Raw genomic sequence first — 17320 nt, forward strand, 5'->3', positions numbered from 1 at the left:
TACAGGAGTGGGTAAGCAGGAATATATTCTAGAGCACAAAGGTAGAGTAGTGTACAAGGGACAGAAAGCCAAGAGTTTTGGGGCAGTGTCAGTTGCCTGGTACTTTTTTTTTAACATAGCTGTAATTTCTGGCTTTTCTCCTAAAGCATACTAGCTGACAAAGCTACACATTTATTTCAGAAAGAAGCCCAGATTTTATATCCCTTTTTAGCCTCAGTGATCTGTGTTCTATGAAACCCTAGCTACATAGATCCCCACTGTAAGTGCCATCTCAAAACGGCATCATATCATGTAATCCTCACAGTAAATCATGGATGCAGGTGCTATTAAAGATGTTTTATATACAAGGAAATTGAAAATGTGGTAATATTAATGAAATACAACCAGTTCTACTGAGGAGCCCTTAATAGAGGGAGGAGATACATATTTGAATTAAATTGCTATGTAAGAATACAACATTTTGACTCAAGCAGAACTCATGGTTTTCTTTATATTTTTCCATGGAAGTATAGACTTTGAAAAAGTCTGGTTTTCCTCACAATTCACCTGAAAATAATTTTCCATTTAGAGCTGATAACACCAGCCATAGTTATTATTCTAGGAGGATAGTTACACCATAACTTATCTGTGCATGAGAACAGGTTCTTTTGTGTGAGCCTGAGGGCTTCTCCAAAGGTTATTATCTGCGTTAGATGTCTGTCTGCAAGATGCAGCTGCTGCCTTAATGCTACACTGACATTTCAGTGGATGTGGAAGGGTCAGTTTCTGTTTTCCTCCCCACTTAACCCTCAGCTTCCTCTTACTATGCATGAGAAAATTGTTGTAAATTTTCTCTCTGGCCATTTCATTCAACAAGTATCTCAAGTGCCTGGAATAAAGAGTATAAAGCTTATTTTGGTTTAATGCCTAAGAGAATATGGACATTTTATTTCTCAGAGCTTGTACAGAAATAGGCAGTTTGTATTGGAAAATTAGAGCAATTCTTCCTTCCATATTAGAAATGTTCCATTGCTCTCTCTGTAATGTTTCTCTCACAGAAGGCTCAGGCACATTAAGTGGCTTGTCAGGATCAGCCAGTTCACCACTGCCCTTTTCCTAAAGTGAAATCATATGAAGTAAAGGAAATCAGCTTAAATTAAATGTTTTTGTATTTATGCTGCAAAGATGACGACTATGAAAGCAGTCTTCAGTCTTTGTTGCTCTTGTGTCTTTCACCGCAGGTGTCACTTGCTCCCACTCACCCTTTCTGGGTAGATTTCTTTTTCTTTCACCTTTACAATAAGCTATTTTTATTAAAAGAGAAAAAGGAAATAATGATATCTATAGGGTTGATCATTAAGTTTTTGTCATCTTTCTTGGTCACATTCCTGAGGGGTGCAGTTCTTTGAGGGTCATGGAGTGTCTTTTCTCAGTGTATTACCAGGAATAGTTCATCTTTTTCCTTCTTAGAAGAGGGAAGGTAGCTTAATGATGATCAACTATCTTTAACTTGCCTCTGGACTTATTGTTCTTCACTTAAAAAGAAAAATAGTAGTAAGAATATTCTTCTAGACTTTTAATGGAGTATCATTAAATCTCTATCCCATAGTTTAAATGAAGTGGCTGTATGGCTGGGTTTTTCACATAATGAGGGGAAAAATCCTGATTGCTCTCCTAACTAGATGTTTTACCTTTTAGTAACTTGGTGAGAGGTAAATTATTTCTGTGAACAATACTGAATAAATCCAAGAATATGCATAGCCCTGATTCTTGTAGACTGATGACCAGCTTCTCCTGACCCTTTTAGCAGAATTATTTCCTTTTCTTTTTAAAGAAAAAGCCCTATTATCCAGAGCTCTGTTATCATGATCAACACACCATTCAATGGTTACATGTTCAAATTAAATTCATTAGCTTTTCATTGAAATGAAACTCATTCGTTTTTTGATCATAGCATTTTGCTTTTTAATCTTTTCCAGAAAGAACTTGAGAAGCAGAAGAGAATTAAGAGGAACCAGCAGCTGGAAGCAATAGCCAAAGAACATTATGAAAGGGTCTTGCTAAGGAAAAAAGGTCTAGAGGCTTGGAAGAGATTGAGAATGCAAAGCAAACAAAACATGCAGGTGCAGTGTCCCACTGTTATCCCCCAGATTAGAAAATGGACTTTTCCAAATAGGATGGATGCCCAGTTAAGCTTGGGGGAGGGTGGGGTATGGTGATTTAAAGCCAGAAAGATAAATTAATTGAATGTGTGTATTTGTTCTGGATACAATTTTTGATTTGGTCTTTTAAGGTAGAGGACTTTTGTAATTGAATAGGTTGGAAAAAATGAGAGGAAATGTTTTATTAGAGATCCCCCCAAGGTAAGATGAATAGAAGCTTCTCGGTTTGAGTAAGGGAAAAGTTATTACCATAAGGTACATTAGTCAGGTTTCTGCCTGTGATAAAGTTGCATAACAAACAACCCCCAAATATCAGTGGCTTACAGCTCAAGTATTTATTTCTCACTCATATGACTGTGGGCCAGTTGTGGATTGAGTTCAGGTCTCTCCCCAAACCTCTCATTCTGGTTACAGCAGCTACTCAGGACATGCTTTTCACCTGGCAACTGTCAGAGCTACAAAAGGCCAAACCAAATTATGTAAACCCACTGCTTGTATTATGTCCACATTCCATTGGCCAAAGGAAATCATAGGGCCAAGCTCAGTTATTGAGGAGAGAAGGAGCTCCATCCACTCTACAGGGAGGAACTGTGAAATCACATTGCAAAGGGTATGGGTGTATAATTCTATTAGAACAGTAATTCACTCTACTGCAGAGAGATACATGAAATCAGATACCACAGAAATTTCTAAAATTTCCCTAACAAATTTATCCAGTGCATGCAACTAAATGATTAAAAATTCAAAATAGATAAAATGTTATCTCATCTTTTGGCTCTCAGGCTGCTGAGATGAGTCCAGTACAGGCAGAAATCTCAGGTGCCACAGAGACCTCCGTGGTGGTCATTTTGGCCAATAAATATGACTGCCAAGAGACTCACTTGAATCAATCACATTCACAGTGCCAGATATCTAGACAAGGCTTAGAAAAATGTGTCACTGTTTGGAGAGGACTAAGAGAGAAGGCTTTTCCCCTCCTGCCTCTTAAAAGAATATAACAGTTACTTTTAAAAATCTATAAATTCTGATTTGTATGTTTATTTTGATAGAATGATACTCAGTTGAAAAGACATTAAATTATTCATGTTATTTTCTATCAGATGGTTTTGTGGTTTATTGATAATGTCTAAATTTCAATGCTGGTGACAGCTCATTCCACAACACTAATTGAAAGTATTGGCATTTCCTCAATTAGACAGTGGTTAAGTCATGAGAAAGAGAGGTTTGTTGTGGAGTTGCTGTCCAAGCTCCAGGAGAGCAAATTGAGAATGTTGCCAGCTACCCACTCCAAAACTCAGGGGAAGTGAAGTAATGGCTTAGAGGTTGGTTGTTCCATTTCCATAACCAGCAAATCACTGTGGTCTTCAGGGAGCTGGCATTGAAAGGCCATGCATGATGTGAATCTATAACCTCCATAGAATAGGTCAACAGTCAAAGCTTTTAGGACACAGGCTGCATGTACCTTCAGATTATTCTCTACCGACTGCCTAAATGTGTTTTATAGCATCATTTCCAAAGATGATGTGTTTGTTTAAATGATTTAAAATTTAAGGAATAATATTTCTCATTTAAAAAATTGTCCAGGTGGCAGAAGAACATTACTCTTTGTTCCTGCAGAGGAAATATCTGCTAACCTGGTTCCAGCGTAGTCAGGAAAGTCTGGCTAGAAAGATGGCCCAGGCTGATCAATTTTATTCCCAAATACTGCTTAAGAGAGTCATCCGGAGCTGGCTACAGGTAAGGACATAGGGAAGGGTACCTTAAATACATCTCATTGCTCAATCCTATTTAAGAAAACTAAATGGAATCCAGAATGTCCAGGGTCATTATGTTTTTTTAAGAACAAAAGAGTAGTCAATCCCATTCACTGCTTTGAAATAAATGTGAAAATGGCAAATCAATGTTTTATTAGTGTAAAATCCTAAGCATGTGTTTGTTTCACGGAGTGTATAAACTGTAAGTTATCATTCCATCAGCTTCTGTTTTTAGTCATTTCTTGTTTCTTGTCTCACAGTGCTCAAGTGATTTAGAAACTTACCCCTTCAATCTTATAACTGTTTCTCTTCATGTGTTCTCTTACCATTTTTAGGATACATTATAGAGGATATTATCTTGGCTGCCAGGTTATCCTTTTCTTTGTATATCTCTAGTGTCATATGTTTCTTTTGTTTCATTTCTGTCTTTTGTGCTGTTTATTTGCCCTAATTCTTTGTCAGCTGATATTTTTTGTCTCACTTTTATTTCTGTCTTCATCCCCAGTACGTGATTGAGCTGCAGGAAGAAGTAAGAAAATTTTGTGTACATTTTCTTCAGAAGAAGATTTTCAGGGCCTGGTTTAACACGGTCAGGGAGGCGAAGATCGATTCTCAGGGCAAGCATGAGATTGCAGCGGAGCACAGTGACAGGTGAGGTTTTGATTGATAGTGAGGAAAATCCACTCTCTGACTTCACAATCGCTCAGCAATATATTCTGCTCCTACAATGTGTCTGCAGAGATGAGCTGCGGTCTAGGAGAGTGGGGAAACACCAGTCAGGGGTGGGAGTCCGGGCTCACCAGCAATGTAATAAACCCCCTCGGACTCCAAGGTTCCCACCTTTAAAAAGAGAAGGGGGAGGAGGAGGCGGCCTGCCCTTTCTACCTCACAGAAACTGCCAAGAGAATAAAATGATGTGACCTATATGAAACACACCTAAGCAAAAGTACTGTATTCTTTGTTAGTCATATATAGTTTTATTTTTTAAGTTCAGTTTCTCTTTCAACATTATTTATTGTGAAATGTACGACAAATATAGAAAAGTGCTTAAATCATACAAATACAGCTTCACGAATGACTGTAAAGTGGACACCCTTTGTTACCACCACTGAGGTCAAAACGTTGAACATTGCTGTCGCACAGGCTCCTTCCCAAGTCTCTCTTAAACTACTCTCCTGACGTTTACAATGAACATTTCCTTTTCTTTTTACTTTTCTCCTAAGTATGCAGCCTTCAATGCTATAGTTTTCCCTGGTTTGGAAATTCATCTATATGGAATCATACTATATGCCATATTAATATTTAAAATACAGTTATGTTTTATTTAATCCAGTTGTCTTTGAGAAATAAGGTATTCTGTATAAGTAAGTTTTATATTTGTTTTCTAATTTTAAGCATTCGGACAGAATGTTCTTAATTTCATTATGCACTTCCCTTTAAGAGTGGTGATTTGGTGTCATTATGAGCATCAGTTAGTGTGCCGGGTGTATTCAGTGATGCCTCCAGCTCTTTGAGGTATGAAGACTGTTGTGTGGGTGTAGAAAAATGCCCCTTTTCTCAACATTACTCTGTTGCCCAGGCTGGAGTGCAGTGGCATGATACTGCAACCTCTGCCTCCTGGATTCAAGCGATTCTCGTGCCTCAGCCCCCCAAGTAGCTAGGATTACAGGCACACACCACCACACCCAGCTAATTTTTGTATTTTTAGTAGAAACAGGGTTTCACCATGTTGACTGGTGCTGTTTTCTTTTTATTTGCGTGTTTGTGCATGGGTGTTTATTTCTGTTCCTTGTAATAGTGTTCCTATCTTATTGCCATGAGGGTGCCTATCTCCACCAAAACCTGTTTGTTCTTGTTTAATTCACAGATATTGGAAATCAGTGGAGTGGGAAAACAGATAAGCAAGTTGATTATAGTTTTGTCTAAATTAAAACAAATAAGCAATAAGTGAGGGTATTCAGAGGATTTCCCTTTGAATAAATGATTGAGCTTTAGAGTTTGAAGTTTAGGACTCAATATCTATGTGAACAAATAACCTTTCAAAGCCTCCCTGTTCCTCTCTCATAAAATGAGGATAGCAACAGAACCTATCTTATGGATTGCTGTGAAGACTAAACAGGGTACTATGGTAACTCACTCAATGCACTGCTTGGCCCAAAATAATAACTAACTTTTTTTTTTTTTTTTTTTTAGTTTAGTGTCATTGTGAAGATATTATTATTAAACATCCTTTTTGCCTGCCTATGTTTTCTTTCTGTTTCTCAGCCACTGTATACAGGCTGAGAGATTCATTTGGGGCTTTTGCACAAACCGTCTCATCTGATAGCAGTAATAAGTTGGGTGTGGGGAGATGTCATTATTTCCATTTTTCAGGCAAAGAAATAAGCAACAGGCAGGTAGGTGAATTGTCAAGGTATACAGATAACAAAAGATTGCTCCCTGAACTCCAAATTAGGTTTTTTGACCCTAAAACATTCTCTTCCTGCTACATCAGTCTTCCTCCCCATTTTTCTAATTCTCCCTCTTGTCTTTTTTGTTTTTGTGTGTGTTTTTTTTTTACCCTGAGACAAAGTCTTACTCTGTCACCCAGGCTGGAGTGCAGTAGTAGGATCTCAGCTCACTGCAATCTCCACCTCCTGGGTTCAAGCGATTCTCATGCCTCAGCCTCCCAAGTAGCTGGGATTAAAGGCATGTACTGCCATGCCCAGCTAATTTTTGTATTTTTAGTAGAGACAGGGTTTTTTACCATGCTGCCTAGGCTGATCTCGAACTCTGGCCTCAAGGAATCTGCCCACCTCGGCCTCCCAAAGTGCTAGGATTACAGGTGTGAGCCATCGTGCCTGGCCTCATTTTTAGACTATAAAATAGTAAGATAGTCACCCTATTTAGGATTTGAAGTTATGAAATCAGTGTAGGAATCCACGCAATCAACAAGAACCAAATTCTCAGCCAATGTCTACTTGATATAAAAGCATTGCTGTGATTTCATCTCTTCCCACTTTGCTTTTTGTTTACCATGTTCTGGCCCCACTGGCCTTCTATAATGCTCCTCAGACAAACAAAGCTCACTTCTGCTTCAGAGCTTTCACATAACCTGATCTCATCATTTAGCTCTCTGCTTAAATGTCACCTCCCTAACCACCCTTCTTGCATCACTGTCTATCCATTAAACTACCCTACTTCCTTCACAGCACTTAAGACTCTCTGAAAGTATATAATTTACTGTTTACATGTTAAACAGAGTGGAAGCACCACATCTTGCTCATTACTGTGTTCTCAGTATATGACAGTGCTCAGTACATAGGTAACACAGTAAATATTTGATAAATGTATGAATAGATGAACTTTATTGCAGGAATGACACTAATATTTAAGGTCACCAGTCTTTAAAAGGGGCTTTAACATTAAAAAATTGATATTCAAAGTTCATATTCAATTTTATATGAATGAAAGAATATCACATAGAAGAGCTGTGGATGAAAGGAAGGAAAGACATCTATTGGTCTTAGGCCTGACCTTTAAGCTGCAATAAATAACATCGAGAAAGATGATTCTCAATAAGAACATAACTTGTAATCTTACATATCTGTATCACTTCCAGATAATTTTATAAATCTAGCTGAGCTGGATCAGTATTTATAATATGTCTGATATTGTCTTGTTACCATAGTTCTTAACCACAGTATGAACATGAAGTAGGTAGTAATGAAAGTCACAGACCTACACCCCAGAAAATGCATATATGCATATAACATACAACTTTACACAAAATGTCAAGGAGTTTATGGGACCCAGCTTAAGAACCCTTACCTTGGTGACTTAAATCATACTTATTGTACAATACACCCACATGTAATTATCAAGACATATTTGCCAAGCATAAAAAAATACCTAATAACATGGCCCCTGGTGCTCATAATTTAGTAGAAAACATAAAAGATTAGAGAGAAAGAGAGAGATTGAGAGAGCAAGAGATTTTACTAGAGCCAAGATGAACCAGGGCTTAAAGCACCATCTAGTGCCAAAAAGGAGGCAGCCACATAGCAGGAGAACAAAAAAGAGATTAAACAGGTAAATTACAATCTCTAATCAAACATACCCACTGAAAACCAAACAAGCCAGACAAAGACTGAAATAAATAAATAATGCTTCAGTGCAAAGGCATAGACATATATCCACAAGAAACAACAGCGAGTTGGCCGGGTGTGGTAGCTCACACCTGTCATCCCAGCACTTTGGGAGGCCAAGGTGGGTGGATCACCTGAGGTCAAGAATTCGACACCAGCCTGGCCAACATGGTGAAACCCCATCTCTACTAAAAATACAAAAATTAGCCAGGTGTGGTCGTATGCGTCTGTAGTCCCAGCTACTCGGAAGCCTGAGGCAGGAGAATGGCTTGAACCTGGGAGGTGGAGGTTGCAGTGAGCTGAGATCGTGCCACTGCACTCCAGCCTAGGTGCTTGAGCAAGACTCCATCTCCAAAAAAAAAAAAAAAAAAAAAAAAAAAACCCAGCAAATGGGGAACCATGACCTTCCCAAATTGACAAAGCAAGGAACCGGTGATGACTAACCCTAATGAGAAGGCAGTATGTAAACTCTAACCAACACTCAAAATAGCAGTTTTAAGGAAACCCAGTGATCTTCAAGATAACAAAGAAAAGCAATTCTGAAATTTTTCAGATAAATTTAATGAAGATTTAAAAAGTCAAACAAATCTTGGAACTGAGAAATATATTTGCTGAACTGAAAAATCACTAGATGTTTTCAACAGCCGAATGGATCAAGCAGTGGCAAGAATTAGTGAGCCCAAAGACAAGCCACTTGAAAATACGCTATCAGAAGAGAAAAGAAAAAAGAAAGAAAAGGAATGAAGACAGCCTACGAGATATAGAAAATTACCTCAGAAGATCACATCTAAAAATTATTGGTGTTGAAGTGGGACTTGAATAAGACCAAGGGGTAGAAAGCTTATCCGAAAAAATAAAAATAGGAAACTTTCCAAAACTTGAGAAAGACATATCCAGGTATAGGAAAGTCAGAGAACACTAAACAGATTTGACCTAAACTCTCAAATGTCGAGGACAAAGAGGATCCTAAAAGCAATAGGAGAAAAGAGGCAAATAACATATAATGAAGCTCCAATTCATCTGGCAACAGACTTCTCAGCAGAAACTGTACAGGCCAGCAGAGAACAGGATGAGATTTTCAAAGTGCTGAAAGAAGAAAAAAAAAAACTGCCATCCAAGAATACTGTATCCAGCAAAGCCATCTTTCAAATATGAAGGATAGAGAAAGTTTTTCTCAGAAAAACAAATGCTGAGAGAATTCACCACCACCAGACCCGTCTCACAAGAAATGTTAAAGGGAGTTCTTCAATCTGAAAGAAAAAAACACTAACACAAAAAGAAAACAGTTGACAGTAGAAAACCTACTGATAAAATTAGGTACATGAACAAACCCAGAATACTCTAATACTGTAATTGTGGTGTGTAATCAACTCATAACTAGTATGAAGCCAAAAAGACAAATCTAGCAAAAACAATAATAGCTACAGCAGCCTGCTAAGAGGTAATATAAAACATGGAAACTAAAACAAGAAGAAGTCAAAATGTTGGGGGATTTCTAAAAAGAAAAGGCAACAAATTAAAACATACTACCTGAGAAAACTGTTTTGCCACAAGGGAAAACAGTAAGAAAGGAAGATAGGAGTTACAAAACAACCAGCAAACAAGGAAAGAAAAAATTGCCATAGTAAGTCCTTACTTATCAATAACTGAATATAAATGGACTCAGTTCTCCAATTAAAAGACATAGAGTGGCTGATGGATAAAGAAACAACATCCAACTATATGCTGCCTATAAGACACCTACTTCACCTATAAAGACATACATAGACTGAAAGAGATAGAAAAAGACATTCCAAACAAGTGGAAACCAAAAACACAGCAGGAATAGCTATACTTATATCAGATAAAACTGATTACAAGTCAAAGACTATAAAGAGAAATAAAGAAGGTCATTATATAATGATAAAGAGGTCAATTCAGCAAGAGGATATAACAATTATAAATATCTATGCACTCAACATCAAGCACCCAAGTATATAAAGCAAACAATAAAGGGAGAGATAACTGTAATACAATCATAGGGGACTTCAACACGCCACTCTCAGTAGTGGACAAATTATCCAGGAAGAAAATCAGCACGGAAACGTCAAAGTTAAACCAAAAACCAGGCCAAATAGGTCTGACATTTAAAGGACATTTTATCCAACTGTTGAAGGATACACATTATTTTTATCAGCACATGGAACATCCTCCATAATAAGACCATATCTTAGGCCACAAAACAACTCTCAACAAATTCAAAAAACAGAAATCGTATCAAGTATCTTTTCTGACCACAATAGAGTAAAATTAGGAATCAGTAAGAGGGACTTCAGAAGCTACACAGATAAAAGGAAATTAAACGACATGTTCCTGAACAACCAATGGGTCAATGAAGAAATTAAGAAAAAATTTAAAAATTTCTTGAAACCAATGAAAATGGAAATACCATAGATCAAAATATATGGGTTATAGTAAAAGCAGTAACTTCTTTTAAGAGAGAAGTTTATAGCAATAAACACATCAAAAAAGTTGAGAGACTTCAAAAAATAAGTTAACTATGCTCCTCAAGGAAATATAGAAAAGCAAGAACAAACCAAACCCCAAATTATTAGAAGAAAGGAAATAATATAAATCTAAGCAGAAATAAATGAAATTGAGACTTTTTTGACTCGAAATCAGAAATGAAAAAGGAGACATAACAACTGAGATCAAAAATACAAAGAATCACTAGAGACTATTATGAACACCTATACATCAATAAACTGGAAAACATAGAAGAAATGGATAAATTTCTGGACAGATACAACCTACCAAGATTGAACAATGAAGAAACAGAAAACCTCAACAAACCACTAATGAGTAATGAGATTAAAGACCAGCCTGGGTGACAGAGAATCCCTGTCTTAAAAAAAAAAAAAGTATCCAAATTGAAAAGGAAGAAGCCAAATTAGCCTTGTTTACGGATGACATGATCTTATACTTAGAAAAACCTAAAGACTCCACCAAAAAAACTGTTAGATCTGATTAATTCAGTAAAGTTGCAGAATACAAAATCAACTTTCAAAAATCAGTAGCATTTATTAATATATACACCAACAGTGAACAATCTGAAAAAGAAATCAAGAAAACAATCTCACCTTAACTAGCTACAAAGAAAATAAAATACCTGGGAACCAATTTAACCGAGGAAGTGAAAGATCTATATATTGAAAACTATAAAACACTGAGGAAAGAAATTGAAGGACACAAACATATAGAAAGATATGCCATGCTCCTGTACTGGAAGACTTCTTACAGTTAAAATGGCAATACTACCCAAAGCAATTTACAGATTCAATGCAATCTCTATCAAAATACCAACAACATTCTTCATGGAAATAGAAAAAAAATTCCTAATATTTATATGAAACCACAGAAGACCCTGAATAGCCAAAGCAACACTGAGCAAAAAGAACAAAGCTCTAGGTATCACACTACCTGACTTCAAAATTTACTACAAAGCTATAGTAACCAAAACAGCTTGGTACTGGCATAAAAACAGGCGTATAGACCAATGAAATAGAATAGAGAACCCAGATTTAAATCCACACATTTACAACCAACTCATCTTTGACAAAAGTGCCAAGAACATAAAATGGGGAAAGGACAGTCTTTTAATAAATGGTGCTGGAAAAACAGGATAACTATATGCAGAAGAATGATACACAATATCACCATACACAAAAATCAAATCCAAATGGGTTATAGATTTAAATCTAAGTCCAGAAACTATGAAACTACTAGAGGAAAACATTGAGACAATGCTCCAGACCATTGGTCTGGCCAAAGATTTTTTGTGTAGGACCTCAAAAGCACAGACAACCAGAGCAAAAATAGACAACTGGGATTACATCAAGCTAAAAAGTTTCTGCACAGCAAAGGAAACAATCAAGTGAAGAGATAACCCACAGAATGAGAGTATTTGCAAACTGTCTGTATAGTTTGGATGTTTGTCCCCTATACCTCATGTTGAAATCCGATCCTCAACGTTGGACGGAAGTGGAGTCTAATGGGAGGTATTTGGGTCATGGAGATGGATTGCTTAATGAATGGCTTAATGCCATCCTCTGTAAATGAGTGCATTCTCATTCTATTAGTTACCGAAGAGCTGATTGTTAAAAAGAACCTGGCACCTCCCTCCCCCTTTTTCTTTGCTTTCCTCTCTTGCCATTGGATCTCTGCACATGATAACTCCCCTTCCATCATGAATGGAAGCAGCCTGAAGTCCTCACTAGAAACAGATGCTAGTGCCATACTTCTTGTACAGCTGGCAAAACTGCAAGTCAAATAAACCTCTTTTTTTTAATAAATTACCCAGCCTCAGGTATTCCTTTATAGCAACACAAGTGGACTAAAATGCCATCTGACGAGGGGTTAATAACCAGAATATGTAAGGAATTCAAACAACTCAATAGCAAAAAAACAAATAATCCAATTTAAAAATGGGCAAGGCCATTATAGTGGCTCACACCTATAATCCCAACACTTTGGAAGGCTAAGGTGGGTGGATAGTTTGAGTCAAGGAGATCAAGACCAGCCTGAGCAACATGGCAAAACCCCATCTCTACCAAGAAAAAAAAACGACAAAACAAAAATTAGCCAGGTATCATGACACGCGCCTGTAGTCCCAGCTACTCGGGAGGCTGAGGTGTAAAGGATCTCTTGAGTCCAGGAGGTGAAGGTAGAAGTGAGCCAACATCACGCTGCTACAGTCCAGCCCGGGCGACAGAGTGAAGCCCTGTCTAAAAAAAAAAAAAAAAAAAAAAAAAGGTGGGGGGAAAGATCTAAATAGACATTTCTCAAAAGACATACAAATGGCCAAAAAGTGATAAAATGCTCAGCATCACTCATTATCAGAGAAATCCAAATCAAAACCACAATGCGGTATCATCTTATACCAGTAAAATGGCTTTTATCAAAGACAGTGAATAACAGATGCTGGTGAGGATATGGAGAAAGGGAAACCCTCATACACTGTTGGTGGGAATGTAAATCAGTACAGCCACTATGGAGAACAGAATGGAGATTCCTGAAAAAACTAAAATTAGAACTACCGTATGATCCAGCAATTCCACTAATAGGTATATCTCCAAAAGAAAGGAAATCAATATATCCAAGAGATATTGGCATGTCCATGATTATTACAGCACTGTTCACAATAGCCAAAATATGGAATCAACCTAAGCGCCCATCAGTGGATAAATGCATAAAGAAAATGTGGTATATACACAAAATGGAATATTAGTAATGAAAAAGAATGAAATCCTGTCATTTGCAGCAACATGGATAGAACTGGAGGTCACTGTGTTAAGTGAAATAAGTCAAGCACAGAAAGACAAATACCACATGTTCTTATTCATGTGGGAGAGCTAAAAATGTGAATCTCATGAAGATAGAGAATAGATTGGTGGTTACCAGAGGCTGGAAAGGGTAGAGGTTGGGAGGTGGATGAAGAGAGGTTGATTAATGGGTACAATATACAGTTAGATAGAAGCAGTAAGGCCTAATGTTCAATAAATCAGTAGAGTGACTATAGTTAATAATAACCTATTGTACATTTCAAAATAACCAGAAGAGAATAACTTGAATGTCCCCATGGTAAATAAAAGATAAATATTTAAGGTGATGGATATCCCAAATACCCTGATTTGATCTTTACACATCATATGAATGTACAAAATTACCACATGTACCCCCAAAATATGTATATTATGTATCAATAAAAATATTATAAAAAGATAGCTATAGATAGGCTATAAATAAGTGCCAAACCAGTGATCATGAATATGTTTTAGGAGTTCAGGGAAAGAAAGAGAAATGTAGGCAAGGTTGCTCTAGGAAGATTTCACCCAAAGGGGAGAACATTTTTCAGTTAGGGTAGAACAGCAGGAGCTAAAATGCAGAAGTCAGAAAATAGGAGTGTAGCCAGAAGAGAGATGTGAATGGCTGAGAATGGGAGACAGGGTCAAGGACTGGGAGTGTGCCCACAGCTGAGCACAGGAAGCTGTAAATGGTGGACTGAATGGATAAAAGCAAGCAATGAAGCAAATCCATTCCTTGGAGCCTTTTTTTTTTCTTTTCTTTTTCTTTTTTTTTTTTTTTTTTTGGAGACAGAGTCTCACTCTGTTACCCGGGCTGGAATGCTGTGGCTTGATCTCGGCTCACTGCAACCTCCACCTCCCAGGTTCAAGTGATTCTCATGCCTCAGCCTCCCGAGTAGCTGGAATTACAGGCACCCGCCACCACGCCAGGCTAATTTTTGTATTTTTAGTAAAGACAGGGTTTCACCATGTTGGCCAGGCTGGTCTGGAACTCCTGACCTCAAATGGGCCACCCGCCTCGGCCTCCCAAAGTGCTGGGATTACAGGTGTGACCCACTGCACCCAGCCATGCCATTTTTTAAAGCAGTACCTCCACCAAAAAAACAACATTATCAAAAATATTAACCAACAGCCATAAAATTAATGAGGACTGATGTGCATTCTGGGACTTCCTCAGACGGTCAAGAGGCCAGAACAAATCCCATCTTTGCCTATAGTTGTGAAAATATAAGCTTAACTACTCTGCACTTCGTTTCAACACTGTAACTCCACACACATACCACGGCATGCTATTCTCGCCTCTTTGCCTTTACTCAAGATGTGCTCTCCTCTAGGAAAGTCTTTTCTTTGCCTGACAAAAATTCAGTTCAGACATCATCTTCAAAAACATCTGCTCCTCACCACCAGACTGGGTAGTCCTCTGTGCCGCTCTCCACTGCTGTACCTTCCCACTGTATGGAAACTCTGGTCACCTGTTTCAGCCTCTCCTGGGGCAGACGGTACCTGGCTTACCTTGATGCCCCTAGTGTTCAGCTGTGGTGGACACTAATAAATCTTAAAAGGCCATTGCATGCTTCCCTGTGACAGCAGAGACACTCGCTTAAACATCTTCCATACCATGTTTCCAGAACCTGATGTTAGGGTATTTTTTCTCAACTGATATTCAAGACTGGTTCCTTGTTGTTATTGCTGCTGTTGGAGGTGAGATTACCAGCAGGCTTTTAAAATATGTCTATGCACTGAGGCCTCAATGCCTGTAACTTTGGCACATTCTGCATGCAATTTTCCATCATTTTTGCGTTGAGGGTTGTGGTTTCTGGATCCCTTGCCAGCATCACTGGTCCTGGCATGGGTACAATATGTATGCTGTAATCAGATCAACTCAGGAGTGTGCTTCGTAGCTTGCATTACTGGAAGCCATTTGGTGCTCTGCTCAAATGTCACCTCCTCAGTTTCCTTGACCACTCGATCAAAAATAAAAACAACTGGCCAGGCACAGTGGCCCACACCTGTAATCCCAGCACTTTGGGAGGCCGAGGCAGGCAGATCACTTGAGGCCAGGAATTCAAGACCAGCCTGGCCAACATGGTGAAACCCCGTCTCCAATAAAAATACAAAAAAAATTAGCCAGGCATGGTGGCAGGCACCTGTAATCCCAGCTACTTGGGAGGCTGAGGCACAAGAATCGTTTGAACCCAGGAGGCAGAGGTTGCAGTGAGCTGAGATTGCACTACTGCACTCTAGCCTGGGCGACAGAGCAAGACTCTCGCCTCAAAGAAAATAAATAAATAAAATAAAATAAAAATAACCTATTAGTCACTCTCATTCCCTTTTGTTGCTTTATTTTCTTCACAGCATTTCACACTGTCATAATCCCAATTGTGATTTCCCACCTTTTATACAGCATTTTATTAACATAAGAATTATTTTTATAAAGTTCTTAATGTGCTACAGATGGAAAGCCAACTTTTTCTCAGCATTTCACTTTTTTCCTTATTAAAGGAGGATCCTCTGGATCACATTTCGGACATGGAAGAAGTTTGTAAAATTTATGAAAGAGGAAAGAGTAAAAGAAGAAAGGCGACAGCAACTTCGTAGGAAGGTAGTTGAAATTCTTCCAGACTTCCAGGTGCCTGGAAGGGACCATGAGCTACACCAGCAATCAGATACTTGGTCCTTGAGTAAGACAAGTCTTTGGTGAACCAATGAGCCAGATTAGTTTAATATTTAGGACAGGAAGCTCTACTGGTCTGTATGTGTGTTATCTCCACCCACCCACACACATACATACATATACCTGGTTTATTCTCTATGAGCTACTTCTTAGATCAAAGGAATTATTTTGAGAATTTTTATTCCCTTCTTTGACTTTTTCTGGATTGCTAGTCATTCACTATAGCATTTATCACAGTGGGATCATCCAAAGGAACATTCTAGAGATCCTCTGTTCAAATATATCCTATATATTTTTAGCATAGTAAACTTTAAAAAGGACAAGTGTGCCTGACTGAGCCTATGAAGAAAAATGTGTCCATATAGCTTAACATGAGTTGATAAATGTGACCTTAATTAAATAGAAATAAAAAGTAGTGAGTACTCAGAAAAGGAAAGGAGGCCAAGGCACTCAGTCTTCTAGTACATTAGCATCAGTGACAGGCACCCTACCAGACCTTGTCCATTTTAACCACCCCTGAGGGCAGACCATGTATGAAAAGGTTCTCTACATAGCTGCTGCAGAGGATAGCAGCTTATCCTGATTTCAGAGAAACTGAGGCACCAGAGATGCTTCTCTTCAGTGCACCTTGATAAGCATGAAGGAAATGCCAAAAGAAGATAATAACTCTATCAATCATGACAGTCCAGCAATTCATTAAATTATCTGTTCATGCTCCCAACTGCAGCTGCTGAATAATACACTCAATTTGTCTTCTAGTACTCAGCTCAGTTTGATCTAGATATTGAGATACCTATCTCGAATTCAAAGAATGTTTTCATCTTTAAGGTGCTATAAAGACTGATGAAATGCTCTCTTCTATGAATTGTGTTAGAGAATTACCTGCTAGAAAAATAATTTTTCATTACAAAATACACATTTATTATAACAAATTCAAATTATAAATGCATATGGTAAAATGAGAAAGTCCTGTGCAGTCCTGAGATGATTACTCTTATTTGGTGTGCTGAAAATTTGAGTTGACAAAATAAAATTCTGTGGTTTTTTAAGTGAATGTTCTTGTTATTGTCGTCTCGTACTTCCTAGAAAGGATATCTAGCTGTACCACCTACTACATGACTTAAGATACTTTTATCATGGAGGATGTGTGATATGACCAAACACCTTGAATTGAACTTTATTTCTTCTACGACATGGCTGTTCCCACACAGCTTTTCCTTTAATAGGATTATACAGTTGTCATTAAAAAAAAAAAAAAAAAAAAAAAAACCTGTGTTTTTCA

The 17320-nt window shown here is 37.9% G+C and overlaps 1 protein-coding gene across 3 annotated transcripts in view; it reads left to right on the forward strand.

Annotated features, from left to right (window-relative positions):
- The window catches only part of CCDC191 (coiled-coil domain containing 191), a 90157-nt gene extending 73065 nt beyond the window's left edge, over positions 1-17092 (forward strand). For 2 of the 3 annotated variants that reach the window (XM_009238515.4, XM_054551495.2), the window contains 4 exons: positions 1959-2102; positions 3726-3878; positions 4401-4546; positions 15867-17092. In XM_009238515.4, the coding sequence (XP_009236790.3) occupies positions 1959-2102; positions 3726-3878; positions 4401-4546; positions 15867-16065 (642 nt within the window). In that variant the 3' untranslated portion in view covers positions 16066-17092. Of the gene's footprint in view, positions 1-1958; positions 2103-3725; positions 3879-4400; positions 4547-15841 lie in introns of all 3 variants that reach the window. The other variant, XM_054551494.2, reaches the window with a different exon arrangement.
- The last annotated feature ends 228 nt before the right edge of the window (positions 17093-17320 follow it).

Source organism: Pongo abelii, chromosome 2, assembly GCF_028885655.2.
Source record: "Pongo abelii isolate AG06213 chromosome 2, NHGRI_mPonAbe1-v2.0_pri, whole genome shotgun sequence".
NCBI classification, from domain to species: domain Eukaryota; kingdom Metazoa; phylum Chordata; class Mammalia; order Primates; family Hominidae; genus Pongo; species Pongo abelii.